At 38.7% G+C, this 26,853-nt stretch overlaps 1 protein-coding gene and 1 long non-coding RNA gene across 2 annotated transcripts; one reads left to right on the plus strand and one right to left on the minus strand.

Annotated features, from left to right (window-relative positions):
• Positions 1-243: 243 nt before the first annotated feature.
• tnn (tenascin N) lies at positions 244-25,459 on the plus strand. Its single transcript, XM_066692179.1, has 19 exons — positions 244-442; positions 4,551-4,952; positions 5,197-5,571; positions 8,786-9,049; positions 9,499-9,681; positions 9,900-9,989; positions 12,107-12,370; positions 13,358-13,621; positions 14,372-14,635; positions 16,250-16,513; positions 18,120-18,383; positions 20,181-20,444; positions 20,718-20,848; positions 21,547-21,685; positions 21,956-22,107; positions 22,220-22,316; positions 23,275-23,439; positions 23,931-24,094; positions 24,596-25,459. Exons 2-19 carry the CDS (start codon positions 4,553-4,555, stop codon positions 24,737-24,739), a joined length of 3,888 nt encoding a protein of 1,295 aa, XP_066548276.1. The 5' UTR covers positions 244-442; positions 4,551-4,552; the 3' UTR covers positions 24,740-25,459.
• On the minus strand, positions 5,546-24,609 carry LOC136714605 (uncharacterized). The gene is made up of 3 exons (XR_010805036.1): positions 24,533-24,609; positions 7,170-7,306; positions 5,546-5,639 (listed from the first exon to the last, which is right to left on the minus strand). It is a non-coding gene; the product is annotated as an uncharacterized LOC136714605 (long non-coding RNA).
• Positions 25,460-26,853: the final 1,394 nt, after the last annotated feature.

A 26,853-nucleotide genomic window follows, 5' to 3' on the forward strand; every position in this document is an offset into this window, starting at 1 on the left:
GCCTGCCACTAACATTGGAATGCTAAATACAAAATAAAATGAAAGAGCACCACAAGATGCTTACCTCTACAGAAAAACAATTAAATAAAGCATGAAACAAAATTGGTAAAAAGAGATAGAGAAAGGGACTGACAGGCTCACATCTGAGTGTCTGATTAGTTCCAGACTGAAGGAGAGGAATTTCTCATTATCTGTCCTTATTTTCATTCCTTCATTATAGGGGTAGAGGACACACCCAGAGTACCGATTGGTTGCCGGGGGTTGGAGAGAAGGAGATTTAAACACTTCAGAGGAAGCTGCTAGAAGAGACACAGAGACTGGTCAAAACTTTGCCTGTAACCCACAGTCCTGGGCTTGTCAACAGGTGTCAGGAATCCTAAGGAAAGTTGGCTTCAGACGCTTGAAGCAGCAGGAGATTAACTTGTCACAGACAATCACAACGGTAAGAAAGGCATTCATGCATGTCTTCTAATTATTTCCTAGCTACAGAAACTGGTGCACTATGTTGCATTTTTAGCATGTTATCGTACAAGGCAGCTTGTATTTGCTTACAATTACACATTTAAAGTTTTTTAAGATACATATTATGAGAAAAGGGAAATAATCTATTTATAGCAGGTTTCAGGAAAAAAAACTGTTTAATATAGTAGAAATCTATTGGTACTAATGCAGTATTCATTGTTAAGTTTCTTAATTGATTGCTTTCCTTGAATTGTAAAATTAACTTGTCAAGGTACTTTTGTCTGGATTCGTCTATAACAAAGTAATAATAATTAAAAAAACTTCTGCTTTTTGCATTTAGATCTTAAAACACATTTTTATTCACCAATATAAACTGAAGTGATTGTCAAAAACAATTGGATGTTCTACAATGCAGCCATCACAAGAGAATTTAAATGGACTTGATCTCTATATTTGTCATAATTATTGGTTATAGATTATATATCTTAAAAAATGAAAGAGTGACAACCTAGAAAAATGACCTGAAGCCACAAACCAAAAGTTTAATCACTGAGGTTGGTTTATACTGCACAACAATCACAGATTTATTCAGTTATTAAGGAAACAATTTGGACTTGCTTAATTAATTACTTAATTAAATTCACAAATAGATTTTAGGAAAATACATATAAATCTTAAATATACTGAACCTGAAAATGCATTATATCCTACTTATGTATTTGCTATATGAACCAGAATTATGTATTCATAATATCAAAATAAATTATCAACAGACTTTTTGGCAAATAAAACAAAATGGTATTTTGAAATGTAACATTGTCTTGTATTTGACATGTCAAGTGCTGGATTTGTGTGTCATTATCAATTCAATTTAGTTTTCTATAATTATACACACCCTTTTCTAATTTGCAGCTTTCATTTTAAATACTTTAATTGGACATAATGGACTCTCAGAGGTATTCATTCTGTGTCCAGTTCAGCACTGGAAAAATGCCAATGGTCTAGTGTCTTATAGGAAGCTCTAAAATGTGAAATATTACTCTCAAGTGTTTTTGACTCATTATGAATAATATAAAGTTCCACAGGCAAAATTAAGTTAGCGATGGAACAAGTGACAATAAGACTCTTCTTACAATGTAAACTTTATCAAGGTTAAGTGGTTTAGAGAGACAGACTGGGGAAGAGATGGTTATTTTAATCTGCTGCAGTGACTGGATTTTAATTGTTTCAGCGTCTTTTGGCTGTGAAAAGAGAATTTAATCTTAAAACCAAACTAAAAAACAGAATGACATTTCAGACAGGGGTTCCATAATGTTGGTGTTTTTATTATTATTCATGTCAGGCCCAAATCATTCCATTTGAACTTCAAAATGGCCGGATGTTTTTCTTTTCTGTCTATTTTCTTCTTTTTCTAAATTGTTCTAACTTCCCTTCATCTCCCCAAGCCATCCGTAGTAAATGGACTTCATATTCCAAATGGTCATCTCTGTAAGCAAATTAAACGAATTATATTCACAGGCAATTTTGTATGTCCCTTTGGGGACTCCATCAAGTCCTGGCACGTCTCTGCTATCACACGGATGAGAAGTTCACTTGCACACTGAGGTCTTGTATTGCCCTTAAAACTCTCTTCTCTTCATTTTTAAAATCGTTTAATCTTTGTAATGCATCACTGTCTGGACTGTCTGCACTGGTAATTACTTATTCAGGTCTTGTTGCTGGTATCTTGTCTTATCCCATTAATGAGGATCTTGCCATGAGTACAGCAGCTGCTAATGCATTGCTTTGCCAATGAATCTCCTTGATCTCCATGGTGGTTGCTTTCAGGGCCCCTGCCAATTGCTTTCTGCAATGGTGCTGTATTAACGCTTTCGTGCATTGCAATCCCATTATACAGGTTCACACCTTTTGGGAAAAATGCATGTGCCTGAGTTAAACAGTACAATTGTTAATCACATTATCTTTGAAGCATGATGACTTAAGGCTTAAATTTTTTAAACGATGAAGCAATAAAATATGTAATTTGTGACCAAACCTATATCAACTTCTTCTACTGCGTTTTCTCAAGGACTAGCAATCCCTACCAATGGCTATTCAAAATTAAAATAAGAAGTAAAAAGACTATAATATATATCATTACCATCACCATCAGCCTATATCAATCCACTGCTGGCCTATATATAGAGAGTGACATGAGACACATAAAATCCATAACCCCACCTCTTCCCATAACTTCAAATACTGGAAGCACTTTTCCTCTAGGTTCAGCCATTGTGCTGTGGGATACTCTTGTCCTACACAACCCCATGCTGAACGCACTACACCCTGATTATGTGGCTTGTAAAAATAGACATGTTCTCTCCTAGTGAAAGCAGATGTGAATCAGTAGCAGTGACATAGCTTGGCTGCATAATGCTCAGTTTGATCCCAGCGAAAAATAAACAAGTTTATACAACTGAGTGTCAATATAATGTTTGAGGGGAACTAAAAACAGAGCGCTACGGATCGCTGCACAGTGGTGTGTGGCGCTTTTCTATGAGCGTATATTGCTCCTGATGTGGTTTATCAGCACACTGTCATTGAGCCTCCCAACTATCCACTGGAATAATCTCAGTGCTGCTAAACGGCTGATGAAGAGATGTCTTCTGTAATTATTGTCAGAACTGTGATAGCAGAGGAGCAGGAAGAGTGATGTCATGTTCACTTTTTTAGATGCAGTCTCTGGGATTAAATGCCAGCCACAGGGTTTTTTGGACCTAATGGTTGGCTGTTTAGTATAATTTTTGCTGGCTTTTAGTATAGAATGTATTTTTAGTGTGTACTTTGGAAAAAGGGCAAAACTGTACCTAATCTTTTTTACCCATTGGACTGATACTAAGAGAAACCTTCCCCATGCAAGTTATTTTACCCATGTGTACTATACGGTCAGCGGTTTTTGGTGGTGTTCTACCAAAAAGTGCCACATCAACACTGTGCACATCACCAAAGATTAATAAAAGTGACAGGAAGCCTCAGAGTATTTGACACACCCTGAGAAAAATATGATCTTCCTACATTCTGAGGTTTGCCCAAAATGAAAGCTCTATTAAAACACAGATTTCTGGGATTTGTTTGGCCTTTTATTAAATAATTCCCCATACATATATAATTTCACCTCCCTCTGAAGAAGAGAGCTCGGATGACATCACTGTCATTAAGCAGCGAGTTACATCATTTTATTCGAACGTGTTCCATGCTCCACGCTAGCCCTGCGGGCAGCTCTGCACAATTTTGGGCCTGGCAGGATCGTGTTTGGCAAGGGAACACGTATGTGCACGTCTCTGAGGTTTCCTCTAATTGCTGGGGTTCTTCTGGATGATAGTCTGAACATGCGATTTCTATATACAGTAATTTTTTCCTTTTTTTAATTTACCCCAAAAGGTATTAACCATATACTACTTATACAGTTACTTTCTTTACACTTACCAACAAATATTGCTTATTCAAAAAGCAGAGTACTTATTTTATTTTAATGACAAATGTTTGAAAATGATCTTTACTAAAAGTTTAAATTCAAATACTTTCCATGGCATTTTCATATTCTATGTAGCTTGTCCAACATATTGCACTCGAAATTGCAATTTTGAGGGTTGTATAAATATGCAAATGCACTCATCTCAATAACCACAATCAAGCATGTTACAAATTTCATTATGAATTTACGTAATGGCTCTCACTATGACAATGCAGCCAGAGTAGATCAGTATGGACACGCTTGATTGTAGTTATGAAGACAAATGTATTTGCATATTTATAAATCCCTATAATATACTCATTGCAGGTAATATTCTGCTATATTAAAGCATTGGGAAATGATGATTAGTTTGCAGTTGTCTCCAATGGAGGGTACACTTCTCAGTGAGTAGAATGGATCATTTGTGTGACAAAGTGGTTTGCAGAGAAAATGATCACTGAACACAGGAGGTGCTTTGGAGCTGAGGAAATCAGTCAACTGTGCATAGCTAACAAATCATACTGTACATCAGTGGCTAGATTGTTTAGGAAGAGGCTTATCCAGAATTTTAATATTTATTTTCTTCCATCCTAAGCAATGCTGCAGTTCCTCCTAATACCTCGAAGAGGCTGGACCTTCCTCCTGTTTGGGGTGCTCTTCGTTGACTTCATTGCTGCTGATGACCCAGCCATGCCTAATAATGGAGTCACCTTCAGTCATGTCTATAAGATCGACCTGCCCAAGACGTCTGACTGCAAGGTGGAGATGGACTCTCTCCCTGTACAAGACCAGATGGGAGAGCAGATGTCTCCTCTGGAGAACGTGGACGGAGACAACAACATTGTCTTCAGACACAACATCCGCCTGCAGACGCCGAAGTGCGACTGCGAGTCGTCGGAGAGCTTCAAGGAGCTGCTGTACAGGGTCAACGGCCTGGAGGAGGAAGTCACCTATCTCAAGACCCAGTGCACCCAGGGATGCTGTGGAGGAGGAGGGGGTACTGATTCTCAATACTGAATAGATTTAGATTTATAAATTAGCTTCCCAATTAGACTGCATCATCAATTATAGGAGGAGTTTTGCAAAGCACATTTACCCAGCTCAAATATTTCAGAACTAACTCTTAATTCCTGATATTAGCCATTAACCAGCTAACATCACTGCTCATGAGGTTGAGTGATTCATCTCAGAACAGTGCCATGGTGAAGGGTATATTTATATATCTCCCTGTTGTTTCCTAGGCTTGAACGACATGTGCAGCGGGCATGGGACCTTCAAGCAGGAGAGCTGTGGCTGCATCTGCGACGAGGGCTGGGAAGGGGAGGACTGTTCCAAGAGGGCCTGTCCAAACAACTGCAATGACAATGGCCACTGCGTGGACGGCCAGTGCGTCTGTTACGAGGGCTTTGCCGGAGTGGACTGCAGTGAGTTGCTCTGCCCCAATGAGTGCAACGACAAAGGGCGGTGTGTGGACGGTGTGTGCCAGTGCTTCAGCCACTACATGGGTGAGGACTGCAGCCAGCGGAGGTGCCCAAACGACTGCAGCGGCAACGGAGAGTGCGATGACGGTGTATGCGTGTGTCAGGAGGGATTTAACGGGAATGACTGCTCCAAAGGTAAGGAAAGAGGTTTCAGAGCACGGTGCATCATTTCGGTCCTGGAGAGGCATAATCCTGTGTTTTCTCTGTAATTTAAGGATTGGGAAATGTTATTACATTTGCCCACATAAGACATGAAACAATTGAATGAGGAAGTAAAGAGCACATTCTGCTAAATGAAACAAATATTGATTTAACATCTACAGCTAAAACCAAATTAAAAAGGTCTAAAAAAGTGCATTATATTTAATTATTATGTGACTGAGATCTCAGCTGTAACAAGCTTCGTCATGCAATCTGGATCAACTGATATACAATGATTATTTTAGATCAGGTAAGGTGGATTAGGTTCCAGAGAGTCAGGTTTCTAATCATGTTAATCTTAAGAAAGTTTTGCTGCATATCATAAATCAACCAGCGGGTTTCGTGACTGATCTAGCTCTGGAGTACAACTATGGTTACTGTATGACATGAGTGCTAGGCTTTTCTCGGGGATTTTAAATGTTAACATGGGTAGAGATGCAGACTGTTTCGTCTCACTTCACTTCAGATTAATACCACGATTGTGAACTTTCATCGATTGTAAACCTAGAAAGATCTGATATAAATATAACCACACCTATAATACACTGGAAAATTGCATTTGTTATCCAGTTGAAATCAGTTGTGTTGGAACTGTTCTATGCATTGCATTGCATTGCTATTGAGTGAAATTATTTCCATAGGCAACAGTATGATCTTTAAAGCAATAAATGCAAAATGAGTCCTGTTTAATGTAAAATGTAATTCAATTGTACATCTTATTACTGGTTATTACTTATTGTTATTACTATTTAATACTGTAGTCTACTGAGTTGTTATGACATACCTTAGGCACTCAATATTATTTAATCATAGGATCTCATCCTTATACACACTACATGAAGATGATATTTTCTACCACAATACTGTTTTCAACATTTTCTCCCATTTTCTCTAAATATGCTTTCAGTACTCTTTGAAAGTAAGGAAATTATACAGTGTTTTCAAAGGTTAGAAATAATCTATGTGAAATAAATGGAACTGTTATTAATATCAAATCAGAAAACTGAATTAAAAACCCAAGAGGGTTTTAGCCTTTAATATTAATTAAGAATTTCATATTGGGTTAAATCAATGCCTATATATTTTTAAAATTGATTCAATGGACTGATGGGAAATGACAGTGCCTCAAAAATGTAAACTAATTCCAAAACATAATGATAAAAGTGTCAGTGCAGATCTTTTCATATGTAATATTGAACCATTCTCAGAGAAGCACAAGACCGGTGGTATCACACATGAAAAGGCTGTAAGTAATTACTTTTACCTTGGCAGAAAACAAGGTCCCAGACTTCTTTGAATATGATTAAAAAAGAAGACGGAAAAATGTGGAGCGGAATTTATGTATAATTCAAAGCTGCTGTGATAGCAACTGTGCTCTTATTTCTGTGTAATACCATTGTATTCAATACTTCTATCAATAAAGCCTCCCTTTTGCATGGAGGCTCAGAAAGGGGCTAGAGCTTTGTAATGTTCATAAAAAATATTCTTTAAAAATAAAAAATCTGATAGCAAAGTAAAGCATCCAGTATCACCTGCTTAGTGTTCATTTCAGTTCCAGGTGTGAAAAGGATGTTCTGTTGAAACATTCAAGTCTTGGCCAGGTCTTTCCTTTCCTGACCTCCATACACAATGTGCCAGAAGAAGGGCAAAACTGGGACCATGCTGAAATCTGAAATGACAACATAAATAAGCTCACATACTATACAACAAAGTATAAAAAGTGGGATAGATCTGTGAGCTAGTGTTTTCTCCACAAAGGGGTCAGATGCCTCCAGTGGGTTTTCACAACTCCAGATCAATCCATACAGCTGCTAGAGATGCCACTTCATTACCACCAGCAGCCTGTCAAAGACTTGAATATGTTCTTTGTAGAGTAACCGGCACAGCGGGAAAAGCATGTATTGCTTTCACAAGATAAAAAGACGACAACATAAAACACTCTCTTATGTGGGGTTCTTCAGTGTTAATGGTAAACACATGAGACAAGGGAAACTGTATTTTCATGCCTAAAAGCCCATTTTATGTCAAATTGTATTTTAACAATGGTCCAATTTTTGCATAGTGATTTGCATATCTTACAGTGTAGTTTTAAACACTTTTAAAAGCTATGAAAATGTGATATCAAGGAAACTATTTAAAAACCAAGATGACCTTAAGATGACTGGACATTACTGCTCACTATTCGTAACCATAATATTACTATATTTATTCCATTGTTACATAAGAAACCTCTGTTTAGGTCTTGAAAACGATGTTCTACTAGAAATAGTTAAACTATTATGTAGAATCTGTTAGCTATAGGAAATTGTTTTGTGCTTAAATTACTTGGCACTACCTTTAGGAGGGTCTGTGGATTTACTTGTAAAACTGCACTCAGATACATGAAAGGGTTACACTGGTATTTTGTGTTTCCAAGTAGAGACATTTTAATCTTACATTTTTGGTTTTCTTCAAAAGCAATCAGTTGAGGGTTATGAGCTTTTCTTTTGCCTCTTCATATAACCGGATATGGAATTATTCTAGGCTCGCCATCTGAAATATTCTTTAGGCTACAATGTGTTATTGGCAGAAACCAAAGAAAAATACAGAAACAGACCTATTCACTATCACTGAACGGAAATCACCCTGCTGAATAGTGGGAAAGACCCATATCTTCATGTCTTAGCAGTGTGGAACAATGTCTTAACCTGTTGCACAGACTTGTTACTGTGGTCTCCCCAGTTTCAGTTTCCCCCCATGCACATATCTGGTTTTCCTTTACTTCAATTCCTAGAATTCTCCTCTTCTCAACTATGCTTTTTTCCCCGAACCCGCAGAATAATTTTGAAGTGGAAATTTTCTCCCAACATTGCTGACTGTCTGTCTACTAAATTACATTTTTTGTTTTTCAAAAGACCCCATTTCTGAGGTTTCGGTCTGTTTTCCACTATGTTAATTGAAATAACCTAGGGCATAACCACTTTTTATACAACCAGAGAAAGGTAATACTTTCCTGCAATTTTCCCCTTAATGACCTAGCATTAATTAGTGTTCAGTTACATAAATATGTATGGAGTATTTTTGGTAAAATGACCACTTTTATGCATATAGTCTATGAATTATGTTTATTTCAAGCTTTCCTTAACCTTCTTATTTTTCTTGATTTCAGTCATGGGTCCTAAAAGTATACGTTTGCTGAAATCCTCTGAAGAATCTCTTCTGGTGGAATGGGACCACGTGCCCGGTGCTGAGTACTATGTCCTAACGTATTACCCGGAGGGAGAGAAGGGCTCCATCCAGCAAATCAAAGTGCCAAACAACAAAAACTCCTATCTGATAACTGGCCTCACACCTGGAGTTAAATATATTGTAGATGTGTACGCTGTGATCAAGGAGATTTTTAGTGAACCTGAAAGCCTGGAGGCCACCACTGGTATGAATATTTTAAATAAAGCCTCTTTTAGGTGTGTGGTTCCAACTGTCTGCCATGTTTGTAAAGTCAATTTAAGTTTAAACACTATGCTGAATAAAGAGTCCTGGAGGCAAAGATTCTTCATGTTCTATAGGTATCTTCTAGATATAGCTAATCTATCAATGTCTGTTAAACACCTAGGAAAGTATACATTAAGTAAATAATGATATCAAGTAGTCTGGTGTTGAGCACATAAGGTGGAACAGAAAGCAGAAGCTTGCAGTGCTTGATGACTTGATTTTGGACTCTTCCATGATAAAGTAACTGTGTTATGTGTTTGTCCTATTAATAAGAAAGTACAAATGAGCTCATTTGTGATTTAGTGGTCTGCAATTAGTAGTTAGAATAGAGTTAATTGTCGTAGAAAGTTGGAAAATCAGATCCATGTTGTTTCTTGTTATTCCTGGCAGAGCTGTCTGGGATTCAGGGTATCAGGGTGGTGACTCAGACCGAGGGCTCGCTCCAGGTGGAGTGGCAGAACCCCGCCTATGAGGTGGACTACTTCCGACTGACCTATGTCAATCCTGAGGGCCAGGAAGAGGAGGTCACAGTTCCACAGAGTTTTGAAGCCAAAACCAGTTACACCATCACAGGTGCCATTCTTGGTTTGTTAACTCAGGGAAACACATACTCTGTGTTCATTATTCAGGCTATGTAATTTGTCAGCAGTTTCACTGCAATTATAAAACATTATTTAATGTTTACTCTATTTATACAGGTAGCTGTTTACAGCCATGACAATTTGCATATTCTATAAGATATCTCAGTTCATACCTAATAGGCAATTCATGCTGGGTTAACTGTTTTGCAGGCCTTCTCCCTGGGACTAAGTACCTAACAAAAGTCATAGCCATTAAAGGAAATTCAGAGGGGAATCCATCGTCCGTTTATGGAGAAACAGGTGAGATCATTGCAATGTCACATGTCACATGAAATGTTCATTTTACTGATTATAAGAAATCAAAAAAACACTACAGAAACATGCTGCTTCAGAACAGAATTGTACAAAGTTATGATTGTGAAGCACATACATGTTTCCAAACATTGTTGGTTGATGCCTTGGCCCATACTTTTAATATCAGAATGTGTTGAGATTTCAAGAACCTAGACTAAATAAAGTTTTAAAGAGTACAAATGTTTCCGTTATATTCTGTATATTTCTTCGTGCAAACACAAATTAATTTTCCAGCTTCCTGAGAGAATAACTGCAGCAGATATAAAGGAATGGTTTATATATTACCGAAAGCTGTTATGAGCTCTGTCCTAACACATTAAGCAAGTACCCAAAACAAACCGTCAAACTGGCGGCTGCCTCACAGACAAAATAAATGGTAGCATTCTGTCACAAATCACGGTGTACAATTACATTTGTGAGTGTCAGTTGACAGGACGAGCTTCACAGCAATCAACAGAGATTAGATTACTTTTCATTTTTATTTTCAAATTGATGTAAAAGGTGTTGATGGAATCATATTTCTTAAAAGGTTTTTCACTTTTGTAATTTTTTGCTGCTGGTGTTTCATGCAAGCAATGGCTCTTTTGTAAAGAAATGGTCACTGGCATCCATTTATATTGAATTAAAAATAAATAAAATAAAATGTGAGAAACTCCCTACTTGCTAATTCCTACAAGAGTTAATTTATTTGAAGTGAAACAAAATTATATATATTTTTTTGATTAGGCCACTCGATTGTATACAAATACAGCTACATCTATGACCCAGTAAAGTGAAGTGAGACAAAGTAACATATGTAATCTAAATAAAAGCACAGCAAATGTGTATTAAATTCCTATTGACTATTCAAGGACATAAGATTGGTTCATAACATAGGCATTAGCACATATTATATCTTCACATGATTATATGCTTTTGTGAAACCTTATTCTCCTTCGTGGTCAGACAATTACATTAATTGTACTATAAACCTTTTTGATTCGTGATGAAGACCAAATCCAGTCTCGGTAAGGTCGCTACTTCCACTGCCAAGACAGTAGTGAGGTATAACAAACATTTGCAGGATATTGTGCAATTTCAGCTTTCCAGATCGAATTAGTTACTGTTCCACTGCACCCTGCCAAAGGATTATAAGATTCATTTACATCACACATTAGTTGCTGATGCAGTTGATTCGGATTCAATATGTTTGCCGAATTTAGCATAATTGAAAGCAGCTGAGAGAAAAATACATCTACTTAAAACAGTTATCCCCCAATTCTTACAATACTCAAAGTCTTTTTAGACCATTGATGAAGGCAGTCTTTGTAAATGAAGTATAGCATTGCAGTCTACACCTGAAGGCTACTTTTGTTAAGCTTTCTATTCTTAATAGAGATATTGATGAGGAGTTATGACATGGCTAATTTGTTATGACTGGGCAATGGTAAATGTGCTTCCTGGAAAACATCAGTAATTTGATGACACTTTTTCATGATCTACATTTCTAGACAGTGGGGAGGATTCAAAAAGACCTGTTGCAACCACTTTTCTGCATTATAACTTGAAGAACCACACCTTTATTTAATTAACCTATGGAGTCTACTAGATCATTTTATTTTCCACATAAGAATCAGATAACTTTCAGCTTCATTCTGAACATTTTCTGAACAGCAATGAACAGCCAGACTATCATTAATCCACAAAGCCTCATAATGAAAAGGTAAAGGCCTCCTCAAGCATTGCCCTGCGTCTACAGAAATCCAAAACTTGTAAATGTGAAAGCCTTAGAAACCACAATTTGGAAACCTTCAGACTGAATTTCATCTGTTTTTTCTTTTTTTTAGAAAGCTTGACACGTGTGACAAGCACTGCAATTTGTTAGTTAATGTTGCCACCTTGTACATTTATCCAAAGTCACAGTTCAGCCCACAGGAGTCAGGCAATCAATGACTTGGATCCAATAATCTAGAGTCCTTGTTATTTAATGTGATTTATATTTGCAATATCTATATTATACATCTAGCATGTGTCTCAGGACTTTCTACCATTGTGAGTTGTTTCTTCTTTATTTGAACTCTCAGACATTGATGCTCCCACTAACCTGGTGACCCAGACGGTCACTGAGGACACTGCGACCGTGTCCTGGGATAGAGTGCAGGCACCCATTGATGGCTACATGCTCAGCTACAGCTCTGCTGACGGCCAGAGGAAGGAAATCCATGTAGGGGCAGATAGGAGCTCCTATCAGCTGACCGGCCTGAGGCCCGGAGTGGAGTACACAGTCTACATTTGGGCTGTCAAGGGAAAACGTGTCAGCAAGAAGACGTCTGCAGAGGCTGTGACAGGTCATCCATTTTCTTCATATTTAACAGACAAGCACGATTCACTGGGTGTAGGGTGACCATCTGCCATGAGTCCAATTTCAGGACAGCATAAAATATCTAGTTTGTGGGACATTGCTGGACACTGCAAACACAATAATAATAATTAAAAAAAGTCTTACTTTAACTATAAAACCGAGATCGCACTACATTTTCAGCCCCTACAAAATAGCAGCGTGACATTTCGACAAGCTGTAAATGAGTAAAACAACAATCCGTTTAGCGATGTTAAACAATTCTGCCTTCATGGAGAAATAGGTAATTTTTGTTTTCTCTCACTGTAATGCATTTCTTCTGTGAGACTCACCTGTGCCATGCCGTTTTACATTCCACCATGTGTGATAGTAAAGAGTCTGTGGCAGGTGTTGCATCCTGCTTTCTGGGAATCTCCCGACACCGACTTAATCCAAGAGTTTGCTGTTTACCTTTCTTTGTTGTAGCAACATAATCTTTTTTATTTAACTGCAGCTTCATGTCCAAATTGGCTGTAGCATCAAAGCTACTATACACCTGTAAAATAAATGTAAATGTGCTTCACGTATGAGGCCTTGCGTCAATAGTCCCACACCTGCTTTCCACAGCGAGTGCCAATATTCGCTGAAGGTTGTTACCATGGAAAAAGGGTAAAACAAATGACTTAAACATGAGCAATTCATGCTGGAACATAATCGTTTCGAAACTTTTTATAATTGATTTAAAATTAATGTTAAAACAGGATACAAATCACTTTTTGCTCAAAAATCCGACGGGAGTTCTATGTCAATGGCGAAAAGAGGTTGAGTCGCTGTGTGCTGTACCAGTTAAAGCAGGCAGAGGGAGAGTCTGTTAGAGAAAACTTTAATGAGTTCCCCATGGTAATGTGCAATGTCCCAGTATTCTCAAGTTGAAAGATAACTTAGGTTACCCAGACAGATCTAAGACATGACCTCTAACACTGACATTGCCTCTCAGACATTGATGCACCCACTAACCTGGTGACCCGGACGGTAACAGAGGACACTGCGACCATGTCCTGGAACAGAGTGCAGGCGCCCATTGACGGCTACATGCTCAGCTACAGATCTGCTGACGGCCAGAGCCAGGACATCCCTGTGGGGGCAGACAGGAGCTCCTATCAGCTGACCGGCCTGAAGCCCGGAGTGGAGTACACAGTCTACATTTGGGCTGTCAAGGGAAAACGTGTCAGCAAGAAGACGACTGCAGAGACTGTGACAGGTCATCCATTTTCTTATTTTTTTTAAAACATTTACGCCATTAATTTATATTTGGAACCTCTTTAATTTGAACAAGTTGTCACATGACAGCCATGGACTGAGTGATGTAAGTGTCTCAAGTATTGCTCTCGAGCATGTAAGCCGCCCTTTCTGGCATTTTCCTGCAAAAACTGCACAAGAGCTGTACGTAGAGCTAATTTACAAATGAATCCCTCGATTGCCCTTAATTTGCATGGCAAAAGGTAAACGGCAGCTCATCCTGAGTGCAATAAATTAAGACTATGTAAACCCCAAGAACGAGAGGGGCATTTAATCTTTGATTCGAGCGTATTGTCTCGAGTAAAGTCAAAACACACACGTAAACTCCACCATAGATCAACTCATCCTTAGTTTCAGCACTGAAACTTAATGCAACAGATATCATGAATCATGATTCTATTGCTTCTAAGGCTAAGAAAAATGTGTAAAAACTTGACTTAAAAATAAACTAAAACATATTGAGTAGAATGAAACCTGCTTTTTCTAACATAAAACGTAGCGTAAAAGTTTCCACAAATGTGGAAAATAAATTACAAGACAAGTTCTTAATCCATCCAATATATCCTGACACTGATAAACAGAGCTCCAAATATCAACTACTAACACACAACAGAGCTAAAACTTTTTGTACTAGGCTACCATAAAGCAATAAGAACTTAGGTTACCCGGACTGATCTAAGACATGACCTCTAACACTGACATTGCCTCTCAGACATTGATGCTCCCACTAACCTGGCGACCCGGACGGTAACAGAGGACACTGCGACCATGTCCTGGAACAAAGTGCAGGCGCCCATTGACGGCTACATGCTCAGCTACAGATCTGCTGATGGCCAGAGCCAGGACATCCCTGTGGGGGCAGACAGGAGCTCCTATCAGCTGACCGGCCTGAAGCCCGGAGTGGAGTACACAGTCTACATTTGGGCTGTCAAAGGAAAACGTGTCAGCAAGAAGACGACTGCAGAGACTGTGACAGGTCATCCATTTTCTTCATATTATTTTTTTTTAACAACAATAATTTATATTAGGAACCTGGATAAAGATTTTGATAGGGGGAGTTTACATGCAGTGATTTTAACTCATGAAGTGATGATGCTTGTGCACGTTTGGCCCGAAAATGATGATGATGATGCTTCATTTGCATGGCGCTGGGTAAAACAGCAGCTCATCCCGAGTGCAATAAACTTAGCCTATATAAACCTGAGAGGGAGAGGATAATTTAATCTTTGATTCAAGCATATTGTCTCAAGTAAGGTTAAAACACTATGTAAACTCTGCCATAGATCAGTTAATCTTTTCTTCCAGCACTGAAACTTAATGCAACAAATACAGGGGTTCCTTCAAAATCATAGGGGATGCGTTCTTGAAGATCGCAACAAATTGAGAAATGATAAATTAAGGGGAATTAATAACCATAAGAAATTATGTGAATAGCCCCTAGATGCATTCCAACACCCCAAAATAAAACAAATGTACTCATGCAAACATCTTTCAAACACCATAAGCAATTCTTATAATTCATCACAATGATGATTTTACATACAAATAAATGTATGACCATTACTGTATGACCTCAGTGAATGAACCTAACATAGCATTGTACTGTTTCTAAACACCAACACTTTTACCTTAGCCCATCTCCAAAGCATTAAATCACAATATGTAAAATCCAGACATTCAAAATTAAGTAATTTGTAGTTAGTAAAATTAGAGAGAAATTACTATTCATAACATTGAGTGTGAATTTGAGAGAGAGAAAGACAGAGAGAGAGGAAAAAATAAAAATGAACACTAACCGCACGGGATCACTGTTCACAGGCTGAGAACACACAATGTTGTGGGATGATGGGAGTGTGAGTCTAGCAACAGTTACGATATTAAGATTTAGTGCTAAAATACTTATATTGTACCTTCACAGTCCCCGCAGTTGGAGAAAGTAACAATAATAGATAGAGACAAAGTAGGAGGAGTTCAAAGCTGGAGGGGTAGTGAGGAGCAGCTTGATCTCGACTGCTCTGGTTTTTCTTTTATTATTTTAATACTGTAGTCACATCAGTTTATAATATCTACTGAACACTATCCTGGGCCGATACTAAGACCACAGAGCGACTTTCTAGCACCGATGTCAAAGGTCGAAAACAACTCTGCTAGGACAGGTGTCGAAAAACTATGAATAATGAAAAATCGTCATATATTCATTAGCGACAACTCTGCGAAACAACGAACAATGAGTCGCCAAATTGCAAGGACATCCTGTACCATGAATCATGGTTATATTGCCTTTAATATTGTAAGAAGAATGTGTAAAAACTTGACTTAGCAATAAACAAAATAATCTGAGCAGAATGAAACCTGCTTTTTCTAACATAAAACATAATGTGAAAACGTCCACAAAGATGGAAAATAAATTACAAAACAAGCTCTTAATCCGTCCAATATATCCTGACACTGATAAACAGAGCTCCAAATATCAACCACTAACACACACCAGAGCTAAAACTTTTGGTACTAGGCTACCATAAAGTGATAAGAACTTAGGTTACCCGGACTGATCTAAGACATGACCTCTAGCACTGACATTGCCTCTCAGACATTGATGCTCCCACTAACCTGGCGACCCGGACAGTGACAGAGGACACTGCGACCATGTCCTGGAACAGAGTGCAGGCGCCCATTGACGGCTACATGCTCAGCTACAGATCTGCTGATGGCCAGAGCCAGGACATCCCTGTGGGGGCAGACAGGAGCTCCTATCAGCTGACCGGCCTGAAGCCCGGAGTGGAGTACACAGTCTACATTTGGGCTGTCAAGGGAAAACGTGTCAGCAAGAAGACGACTGCAGAGGCCGTGACAGGTCATCCATTTTCTTCTTATTTAAATATTTTAACAACATTAATTTATATTAGGAACCTGGATAAAGAGTCTAATGGGGGGAGTTTACATGCAGTGATTTTAACTCATGAAGTGATGATGCTTGTGCACGTTTGGCCTGAAAACTCGGGAGAATCAGGTTTGTGGCAAGAAATAAAATGACCAAAGAGAAAGACAGGATCAATTCCAAATACTTGAGTAAAAGACGTAAAAATTACGTTAACACGGGGAAAACACGCCCATTTCCACATTTATACCCTCATTTCACATGTAAATGCTACTGAGATAGTTGTATATATCCTCAATGACCGCATTATAAAACTGCAAGATAACTGGTCAGTTTATTGTGGGTTTCAGGGTAAAGTTAGTTGCTGATGGACGTTTCATGATTATTGTGTGGTTGTGGTCATGAAACATACGCAGAGTCAAGCAGCCATAGATTCAACGCACACTCTTTCTTATTTTGTTCTTCCTTCTTGCCCATCCAATGCGCATGTGCCTTTTCTATACAAATCAATGCTACTTAATCGGAATACAAATTGCAACCCATTACAGTTAACAATGCTGTATTTCAGGTTAATGGTAATGCAGAAAGCTGTTTTTTTTCCTATTATCATGATGCTCTCTATATTGTTGTGGGTCTGTTGTGCACTGTTCAGTGCTGTACGTCGTGATGTAATCCTAACTTTATAAAACACTTCTATTCACGGCTTGCAGTTCCATCAGTGGCATGAAAAACCACTCGGGTAAGATCAGTAAAACAAAGTACTAAACAACTTGACACGGGGCACAAGTCATGACTGTACACTGTTTAATTTGAACACATTGTCACATGACAGCCATGGATTCATTGATGTTAGCATCTCTAGTAGGCCTATTGTTCTTGTGCATGTAAACTGCCCTTTCTGATATTCTCCTGCAAACACAACACAAGAGCTGTATGTAGAGCTAATTTACATATACATTCCCAACTTTGCCCTTAATTTGCATGGTGTTCGGTAAACAGTTACGACTGCTCCGTTTTTTCTTTTATTATTTTCATACTGTAATCACATCATTTTATAATATCTGCTGAACACTATCCTGGGTCTATACTAAGACCACGGAGTGACTTTGTAGCGCCAACGTCAAAGGTCAACAACAACTCTGCTAGGACAGGTGATGAAAAACGATGTTTTACAAAAAATCGTCCTTTATTCTTAGTGATGACTTTGCAAAACGACAAACGAGTCGACAAATTGCGAGGACCCCCTGTACCATGAATCATGGTTATATTGCTTCTAATACTGTAAAATAAATGTGTAAAAACTTGACTTAACAATAAACTAAAACATTCTGAGCAGAATGAAACCTGCTTTTTCTAACATAAAACATAGCGTGAAAATGTCCACAAAGATGGAAAATAAATTATAAAACATGCTCTTAATCCGTCCAATATATCCTGACACTGATAAACAGAGCTCCAAATATCAACTACTAACACACACCAGAGCTAAAACTTTTGGTACTAGGCTACCATAAAGCGATAAGAACTTAGGTTACCCGGACTGATCTAAGACATGACCTCTAACACTGACATTGCCTCTCAGACATTGATGCTCCCACTAACCTGGCGACCCGGACGGTGACAGAGGACACTGCGACCATGTCCTGGAACAGAGTGCAGGCGCCCATTGACGGCTACATGCTCAGCTACAGATCTGCTGATGGCCAGAGCCAGGACATCCCTGTGGGGGCAGACAGGAGCTCCTATCAGCTGACCGGCCTGAAGCCTGGAGTGGAGTACACAGTCTACATTTGGGCTGTCAAAGGAAAACGTGTCAGCAAGAAAACATCTACAGAGGCTGTGACAGGTCATCCATTTTCTTCTTATTTAAATATTTTAACAACATTAATTTATATTAGGAACCTGGATAAAGAGTCTGATGGGGGGAGTTTACATGCAGTGTTTTTAACTCGTGAAGTCCTGAAAACTCGGGAGAATCAGGTTTGTGGCAAAGCTGAAAGCTTTTTTTTTTTTTTTTTTTTCTAATATCAGTAAACTCTCTATATTGTTGTGGGTCTGTTGTGCACTGTTCAGTATGTTACATCATGTTGTAATCCTAACTTTATAAAACACTTCTATTCATGTTTTGCAGCTCTATCAGTGACCTAGAACTAGACTCAAGGCACAAGTCATGACTATACACTGTTTAATTTGAACACACTGTCACATGACAGCCATGGATTTGGTAAAGTTAGCGTCTCGAGGAGGCCTATTGTTCTCGCATGTGTAATAGAGGGGGTCATTGAAAATCGTAGGGGATGCGTTCTTGAAGTCACAACGAATTGGGAAACGATGAATTAATGGGAATTAATATCTATAAGAAATAATGGGAATAGCCCCTAGATGTGTTCTGACACCCGAAAATAAAATAAAATTACCCATCCAAATGTCTTTCCAACACCATAAACCACTCTTATAATTCATTAGAAAGATAATTTTACATGGAGTTTGCATGTTCTCCCCGTGTCCGCGTTGGTTTCCTCCGGGTACTCCGGTTTCCTCCCACTGTCCAAAGACATGCAGGTTAGGTTAATTGGCCATGTTAAATTGCCCTGTAGGTATGTATGTGTCTGTGTGTTGCCCAGCCATGGCCTGGCGTCCCGTCCTGGGTGTATTCCTGCCTTGCGCCCTATGCCTGCCGGGATCGACTCCGGCGTCCAAGCGACCCTCACCAGGATAAGCGGTTTTGAAAATGAATGGATGGATGGATGGATAATTTTACATTAAAATAAATATATGACCATTACTGTATGACCTCAGTGAATGAACCTAACATAGCATTGTACCGTTTCTAAACACCAACAATTTATACTTAGCCCATCTCCAAAGTATTCATTTGTATTGTTAGTAAAATTAGAGAGATTATTATTCATAAAATTGAGCATGAATTTGAGAGAGAGAGAGGGAGCAAGAGAGAGAGAGTAAAAAAAAAAAGAAAATAGTTCACTAACCGCACGGGATGACTGTTCACAGGCTGAGAACACACAACTTTATGGGATGATGGGACTGTGAGTCTAGCAACAGTTACAATATTAAGATCACAGTCCCCGTAGATGGAGAAAGTAATAGGAATGGGAAGAGACAAAGTAAGAGGAGTTCAAAGATGGAGGAGTAGTGAGGAGCAGCTTGCTCTTGACTGCTCAATTTTGTATTATTTTCATACTGTAATCACATCAGTTTATAATATCTGCTGAACACTATACTGGGCCGATACTAAGATACTAAGTGACTTTGTAGCGCCAATGTCAAAGGCCGACAATAACTCTGCTAGGACAGGTGATGAAAAATGATGATTAACGAAGAAAACGTCCTAGATTCATTAGTGACGACTCTGCGAAACGAGTCAACGAATTGCGAGGACCCCCTGTACCATGAATCATGGTTATATTGCTTCAATAAACTAAAACATTCTGAGCAGAATGAAACCTGCCTTTTTTAACATAAAACATAAAGTAAAAATGTCCAAAAAGATGGAAAATAAATTACAAAACATGCTCTTAATCTGTCCAATATATCCTGACACTGATAAACAGAGCTCCAAATATCAACCACTAACACACACCAGATCTAAGACATGACCTCTAACACTGACATTGCCTCTCAGACATTGATGCTCCCACTAACCTGGCGACCCGGACGGTAACAGAGGACACTGCGACCATGTCCTGGAACAGAGTGCAGGCGCCCATTGACGGCTACATGCTCAGCTACAGATCTGCTGACGGCCAGAGCCAGGACATCCCTGTGGGGGCAGACAGGAGCTCTTATCAGCTGACCGGCCTGAAGCCCGGAGTGGAGTACACAGTCTACATTTGGGCTGTCAAGGGAAAACGTGTCAGCAAGAAAACATCTACAGAGGCTGTGACAGGTAACCTTCTCTGTGTCCTGTACTGTATTCAGTCATGGATTCATGGTGTCATCATGTCAACATTCATGGTGTAATGTATAGAATTTGCTCATCAGTAATTAGTCATTTATGAAGTACAATTTTTCTGTGTCTGTATCCTTGAATATGTATTAGCACACCCTTTCACTTAAGATTCAGTTTTGCATCCCACTTTCACATACTGTAGTGTACTGTACTGTAGTGCACACATATAAAATTATCTGGGTTCCTCTCATATTCTCCCTCCCTCTTCAGTGATTGATCCTCCCAGTAATCTGAAGGCGAGTAACGTTCAGCTGAGCGGTGGGGTGCTGAGCTGGAGGCCACCACAGGCTGCCATTGATGGATACATCCTCACATACCAGAGAGAAGACGGCAGTGGGCAGGTAGTCTGATATTTACAGATATTTGTCTACAGATATTAGTCACTGAAGTTTCCCACCGAAGCCACTACATCAGTTCAAATATCTGTACACCCATACTAATAGGTGTATTCTATCTGAAAGAATACATGCAGAACTGACTAACAGGCATTTTCAGATTCCTTCTTTCTTAATACTACTTGTGCCACATTTTATAATGTAATGTCATTTGGTATAAAATGTAACTGGTGTCATCATTATTGTTCAACTTCTTTCCTTGAATTCAGCAGTAGCCTTTGTTTGAAAAGAACTCCAGTCACATTATAATTCTGTTTGCTGGAAGCTTCTAATGTATTGTTTGAACACCGTAAAGCACCGTATAAGATCAAGCATTATCAAAAGCATAAATTCTGCAATATCCTGTATTTTACTTACCTGAAAAAGGCAAAACCGAAAAGAAAAGCTAGAGCTTTTTTAAGGAATTTGAAGCAAAAGTCTGCCACCTAGCGACCAAACATAGAAAATAAACTCGCAAACCATATTGTCAGGACTTACAATCGTGCTTTAGCCTAAGAACAATTCATAATTTGCATGCGATTTTGAAGATCTGTCTCTCTGTTTCTTCCATACCTAGGTATGATACACATAGTATCCTAACACTGCTGTATTTATGGGTCAATTTTGCTCTATTGTTGAGGTGTGAGGCTCTGTCTTTTATGTAGGTCATAGAAAAACAGGTGGGCTCAGGAGAGACCCGCTTTACTCTGGATGGTTTGGATATGGGCAAGAAGTACATTGTCAATCTACTGGCCTTCAGAGGAACACAGAGGAGCAAAGTCATTAAGACCACCTTCTCAACAGGTACGGCATGATGTTACCTCTGTGACATACTGTAACCCACGTGGCTCTCTCTGAAATGTTACTAATTATATGACTGTATGCTGTGGTGAATCACCACCTAACAGAATGAGCAAGAATTGGCGTGTTCTCAGCCGGACATTAGCACACTAAACTGTCTGTCAATACAGGCCCATGTGTTTCAGATCAGGAGAGAAGCCGCTGAAAACAGAATCATTGTTTTCGAGTTCTCCCATGGCCACCATGTTTATTACTTTCTCCCCTTACTGGCAGTTGGAGTTCGTTTCCCCTTCCCCATGGACTGCAGTCAGATCATGCAGAATGGGATCCAGTCCAATGGAGTCTACACTATCTACCTCAACAGTGACGTCTCGAAGCCGATGCAGGTTTACTGTGACATGACCACGGACGGCGGTGGCTGGATTGTAAGTTCACCGCACAACCACAGATGTACTGATTGTAATCAGCCGGGTTGCACCACTGCAGAAAGGGAACACGAGCTTAGAAATGAACTTCCCTGTGTGTCTTGTCAAACAGGTCTTCCAAAGACGCAACAGTGGAAAAGTTGATTTCTTCAAGCGCTGGAAGCAATACCTCCAAGGCTTCGGGAATCTGACTGAGGAGTTCTGGTTGGGTTAGTGAAGCTCTTATTGTGGATAAAGAGACAAGATGTTTTCAATGCTTTTCTGCAGATGTGCTGTGATATAGAGAAATGTTTGGTAACCATGAACTACATGATTTCATCAGCCATTTCTGATTTCTCTTCCATGTTTTGTTCAGTTCACAGTACTGAGAATACTTACATATCACATGTGTGAGAATTTATCAGATATACAGTACTGTGCAAAAGATTTAGGCAGGTGTGAAAAAATGCTGCAAAATAAGAATGCTTTCAAAAATAGACATGTTAATAGATTGTATTTATCAATTAACTAAATGCAAAGTGAGTGAACAGAAGAAAAATCTACATCAAATCAATATTTGGTGTGACTACCTTTTGTCTTCAAAACAACATCAATTCTTCTAGGTACACTTGCACAAAGTCAGGGATTTTGTAGACATATAGTCAGGTGTATGATTAAACAAGTATACCAACCAGGTGCTAATGATCATCAATTCAATATGTAGGTAGAAACACAATCATTAACTGAAACAGAAACAGCTGTGTAGGAGGAAATAAAACTGGGTGAGGAACAGCCAAACTCAGCTGACAAGGTGATCATACACCTGACTATATGCCTACAAAATCCCTGTGTGCAAGTGTACCTAGAAAAATTGATGCTATTTTGATGGCAAAGGGTGGTCAGATTTTTCTTCTGTTCACTCACTTTGCATTTAGTTAATTGATGAATACAATCTATTAACGTTTACTTTTGAAAGCATGCCTAAAACTTTGGCACAGTACTGTACTTTTCCACATGAATATAAACACAATCATTCAAACAGTTTTAGACCACCTATTTTTACCTCGATGTGCCACTAACGATCTCTTCCCGACAGGTCAGAACCTTCAAGGCCGGTTTGTAAGCTCATTTTGCTCGGTGAACTGGGCTGCTTTATTAATTGATATATCTTTTTTCTTCCATCCCCAGGGCTGGAAAAGATATATGAGCTGACAAACACCAATACTCAGTATGAGCTGCGTGTGGATTTGAGGGCAGGCTCCGAGTCTGTGTACGCGGTCTATGACAATTTCAAACTTGCGCCAGTGAAACAGAAATTTAAGCTCACTGTTGGCAACTACAGAGGCAATGCAGGTAAGTGTTAACTGGGTTTCTTTCACTTCAATAGAGCAACCAGTTCAGGGACATCATGGAAATTACTGACTAGGCTGCCATTGTTAACAATCTGAATAATTAAATTATTTTTGTAGGGGTGTATGAATGTTTGTGTTCGTCTAGCTTAGTTAATTAAACTTTGATAACCTTATAACTGCATAGCACTATAGTTATTTATTGTGCTGTTTCTAAACTAAGGAATATGTATTTGTAAGTTCTTATTTTGCATTAGCTGATTTCACCAACCAGTTTTGACCTTCTTTATGTAAAACAACTTTAGATAGATTAGTGTTAATTATGGCCTGTGAAACTCACCATTAAAATACGAGTAGATAAACCGCTGTGAACCGAGAGAGATTACCGTATTGAGATTAGACGGTTTGCTGATAAGAGGCCCTCTAATCAGGCAATGAGTATGAATAGGAGTACTGAATTCTGAGGTTCAGATAAGTGTTTTCAATGATTTTCAGGTGATGCAATGACCTACCATCAAGGCAGACCGTTCTCCACAATGGACCAGGACCACGACATTGCCCTCAGTAACTGTGCCTTGACTCATCGTGGGGCTTGGTGGTATAAGAACTGCCATTTAGCCAACCTGAATGGCAGATATGGCGATAGCAAACACAGTGTGGTAAGATATTTTAATTATTAAGCTTCTTTTATAATGTATTTTTCACTTTTGGTCCTTTTTAAATGAAGAATGCCCTTTTTTATTCAATGTATCATATTCCAATTCTGCCATAAACGTGATTGAAGAAATATTAATATGTAACAGCAGGTGGCAGCAGAGAATTCTGCAAACTCTGAGGCACAGTTCACTGAAATAAGTGACTGTGAATAAGTTCAAATGATAATGAAAGACATTCAATCATAGCAGAGACTTCGTATGGTCTTTGCTAAGAAGATAACTGTGTCTCAGTACTCAAGAGATAGGGAAATTTATTAAGACTCAACGAAAAGGGATGGAACAATTCATCCCCCCGATTCATTTCAATAAGATCCGGTTTTAGCTACATTCAGAACTCTGTTTTATTCATGTGGATACATTTAGGATAATACTTCTACCTACAGTCTGTTTGAGTGGTTCCAGTTCTGGCTCTTGTACATCAAGTCTTCTTTTCTCCCCTTGCAGGGAGTGAATTGGGAGCCGTGGAAGGGCCACGAGTTTTCCATCGAATTTGCTGAAATGAAAATCCGACCCCACGTCGCCTCCGATACCATAGTCCTAGGAAGGAAAAAGAGGTCTGTTGCAGGAAGAAAAAGCAGAACACTGTAAAAAAGGAAGTAGAAGCATCAAGACTGAAATACATGTCAATGGTAGTGAGATCAGAAACCTGTCAATAATCCCCCTTTGAACTTTAAAATGTACTTTAAAAGTATTTAATTTCAACAGTATTTTGTATTCTGTTCATGTATATTTTCGATGTAAAAACATGCTTAATCGTCAGAATTACACACTTATATTAAACAACTAGGGGCTGAGGCAGAAGGAAATACTCATCTCGAAACACAGAAGACAAGACAAGACACTCAAGCAAGGATTAAGCGCAGGACCACTGAAGCTGTAGGCAACCATGGTAGTTTGTTAAAGAGAGAATAATGCAGTAGGTGCAAACTGCACTGTCAAAACCTTTCTTTACGACACAGTTGTAACTCATAACCCTGTGCTACAATTACAAAGCGCTTAGATTATTTTCTGGACCACATGGTTGTAAAATAACATTACAATGTTCTCCTGTTGTGTTGTCTGAGATTTCTGTTAAAGCCTATTCTTTTGTGTTGTTGTTGGCCTTTTTTAATAACGACATGTAAGGTCCTTATTGTTCCTTATGTGAGATCTTTAAAATATAATCTTTTAATATCATGTATTTCGGAATCTTTTTGAAATATTCTAGAAACTAAGAAAGCAGTTTTTTTTATTTTCTGTTCTAAGTGGATTTTTGCACACCCACACATCACTCCCCCCTTTCAAATAAAAACATTTGTTTTGAATGATCTTTTGAATCTATGAGAATTAAATATGTGCAGTTAAAGAGCAAAATACAAACAAAGCTTTATTGTTATCTGTTTAACACACTGAATGGATGATACGCTAGGAATCGTATAACAAAACCACACAGATCAATGCTTTTGTCATTAACGACACAAAGTTCTCGTTAAAGTACTTGCAAAATAACCTTAGCTTTTGTGAGAAAGTAACACAGGATTTCCCCTTTTTTTGTTTTTGGTTGTTTTGGTTGTTTTGCTGTTGTTTTACTGTCCACAGCCTAAAATATACAGAGTATTCCAGGTGCAGCTTAGCGTCAAATCTTTCACACCCCTCATCTTGTTGCAGTAATGTTACGGTAGCAATATGACACACTCTATAGTGTCGTAGAAGAAGGAGCTCTTTACCAGCTTTCATAATGATGTCCACAACTGCAACAATCAAATTACTCATTTGAAGAAGCGTTTAGACTCTGAAAAAGACAAAAAAAAGGGGAAAGGGCCTCTAAATACTTGCATACTCTTGAGGGCCTCACAAACAATGGATGCATGTCCGAGAAAGTTCACTGGTACACTGGTTCAGCGACTCCACTTTATTCCCTGTATATCTCTCCATTTTAAATAACATTGCTTTCTTATTGTGTCTTGTACCAGGTTTGTAATGATTTTATAATGCCAAGCCATTTAAATTCACCACTCTAAGCTTGTATAATATGATCTGCCATGTAAATAAATCATTAAGAGGACATTTCATTAGTTTAGTTCTAATACTTAAAGTTGTTAGTTGAATTCTATTGTGTGGTCTGTATCTGAGGTTATTTCCATTTTTGAGAAGTGTGTTTCATAAAGTCAAAAGTTCTGCTTTTAAAGACCTAGAAACTAGCTTAGAGAAGGTGCACAATACCATGAAAGACATGCAGCTTTACCTATATTCCAGTGTTTGTGCTCGTATTCTATACAGTGTTTATTCAGGGTTTATTCATATTGCAAGCAGAATAAGACAATAGCTCAGCCTCTTCCATAGACATAAAACAACAAGATGGTGGAGATATATTACAATTTTGCGGACAGGTCTTTTGACTGGGTGCAACCTGGGAATTGTTGCAGAGGTGGATGGACACCCTGTACTGGAAAACTACAACAGATTTCATTTGAGAATTTTAACATGTTTCTTTAGATTGTTCTAGGGCTAAGAATGCAGAATACATACTATCATCAAGGTGATGAGTCTGGGTGGGGAGAGTGCATGTGTCATTCTGTTCACTGAAAGCCTGAAGAGAATTTCCACAGCAAGTCTGGTCTACGTTTGAGGTAGTCAGAACCTGCAGCCGATGAAAAGGATTTTACAGGGTGTGTCTATGAAGATTTAGCAGAAAAAGTTTCAACATTATTTCATTAGTAGTT

This window comes from Amia ocellicauda, chromosome 19, assembly GCF_036373705.1.
Source record: "Amia ocellicauda isolate fAmiCal2 chromosome 19, fAmiCal2.hap1, whole genome shotgun sequence".
In the NCBI taxonomy this organism is placed as follows: Eukaryota; Metazoa; Chordata; class Actinopteri; order Amiiformes; family Amiidae; genus Amia; species Amia ocellicauda.

Bases quoted from the DNA above. Each gene is read 5' to 3' on its own strand.
- tnn (XM_066692179.1), top strand. From the start codon at position 4,553: ATGCTGCAGTTCCTCCTAATACCTCGAAGAGGCTGGACCTTCCTCCTG. The intron at 22,317-23,274 runs GTTAGTGAAGCT...TTCCATCCCCAG, and splicing joins GACTGAGGAGTTCTGGTTGG to GGCTGGAAAAGATATATGAG. The intron at 23,440-23,930 runs GTAAGTGTTAAC...AATGATTTTCAG, and splicing joins CAACTACAGAGGCAATGCAG to GTGATGCAATGACCTACCAT.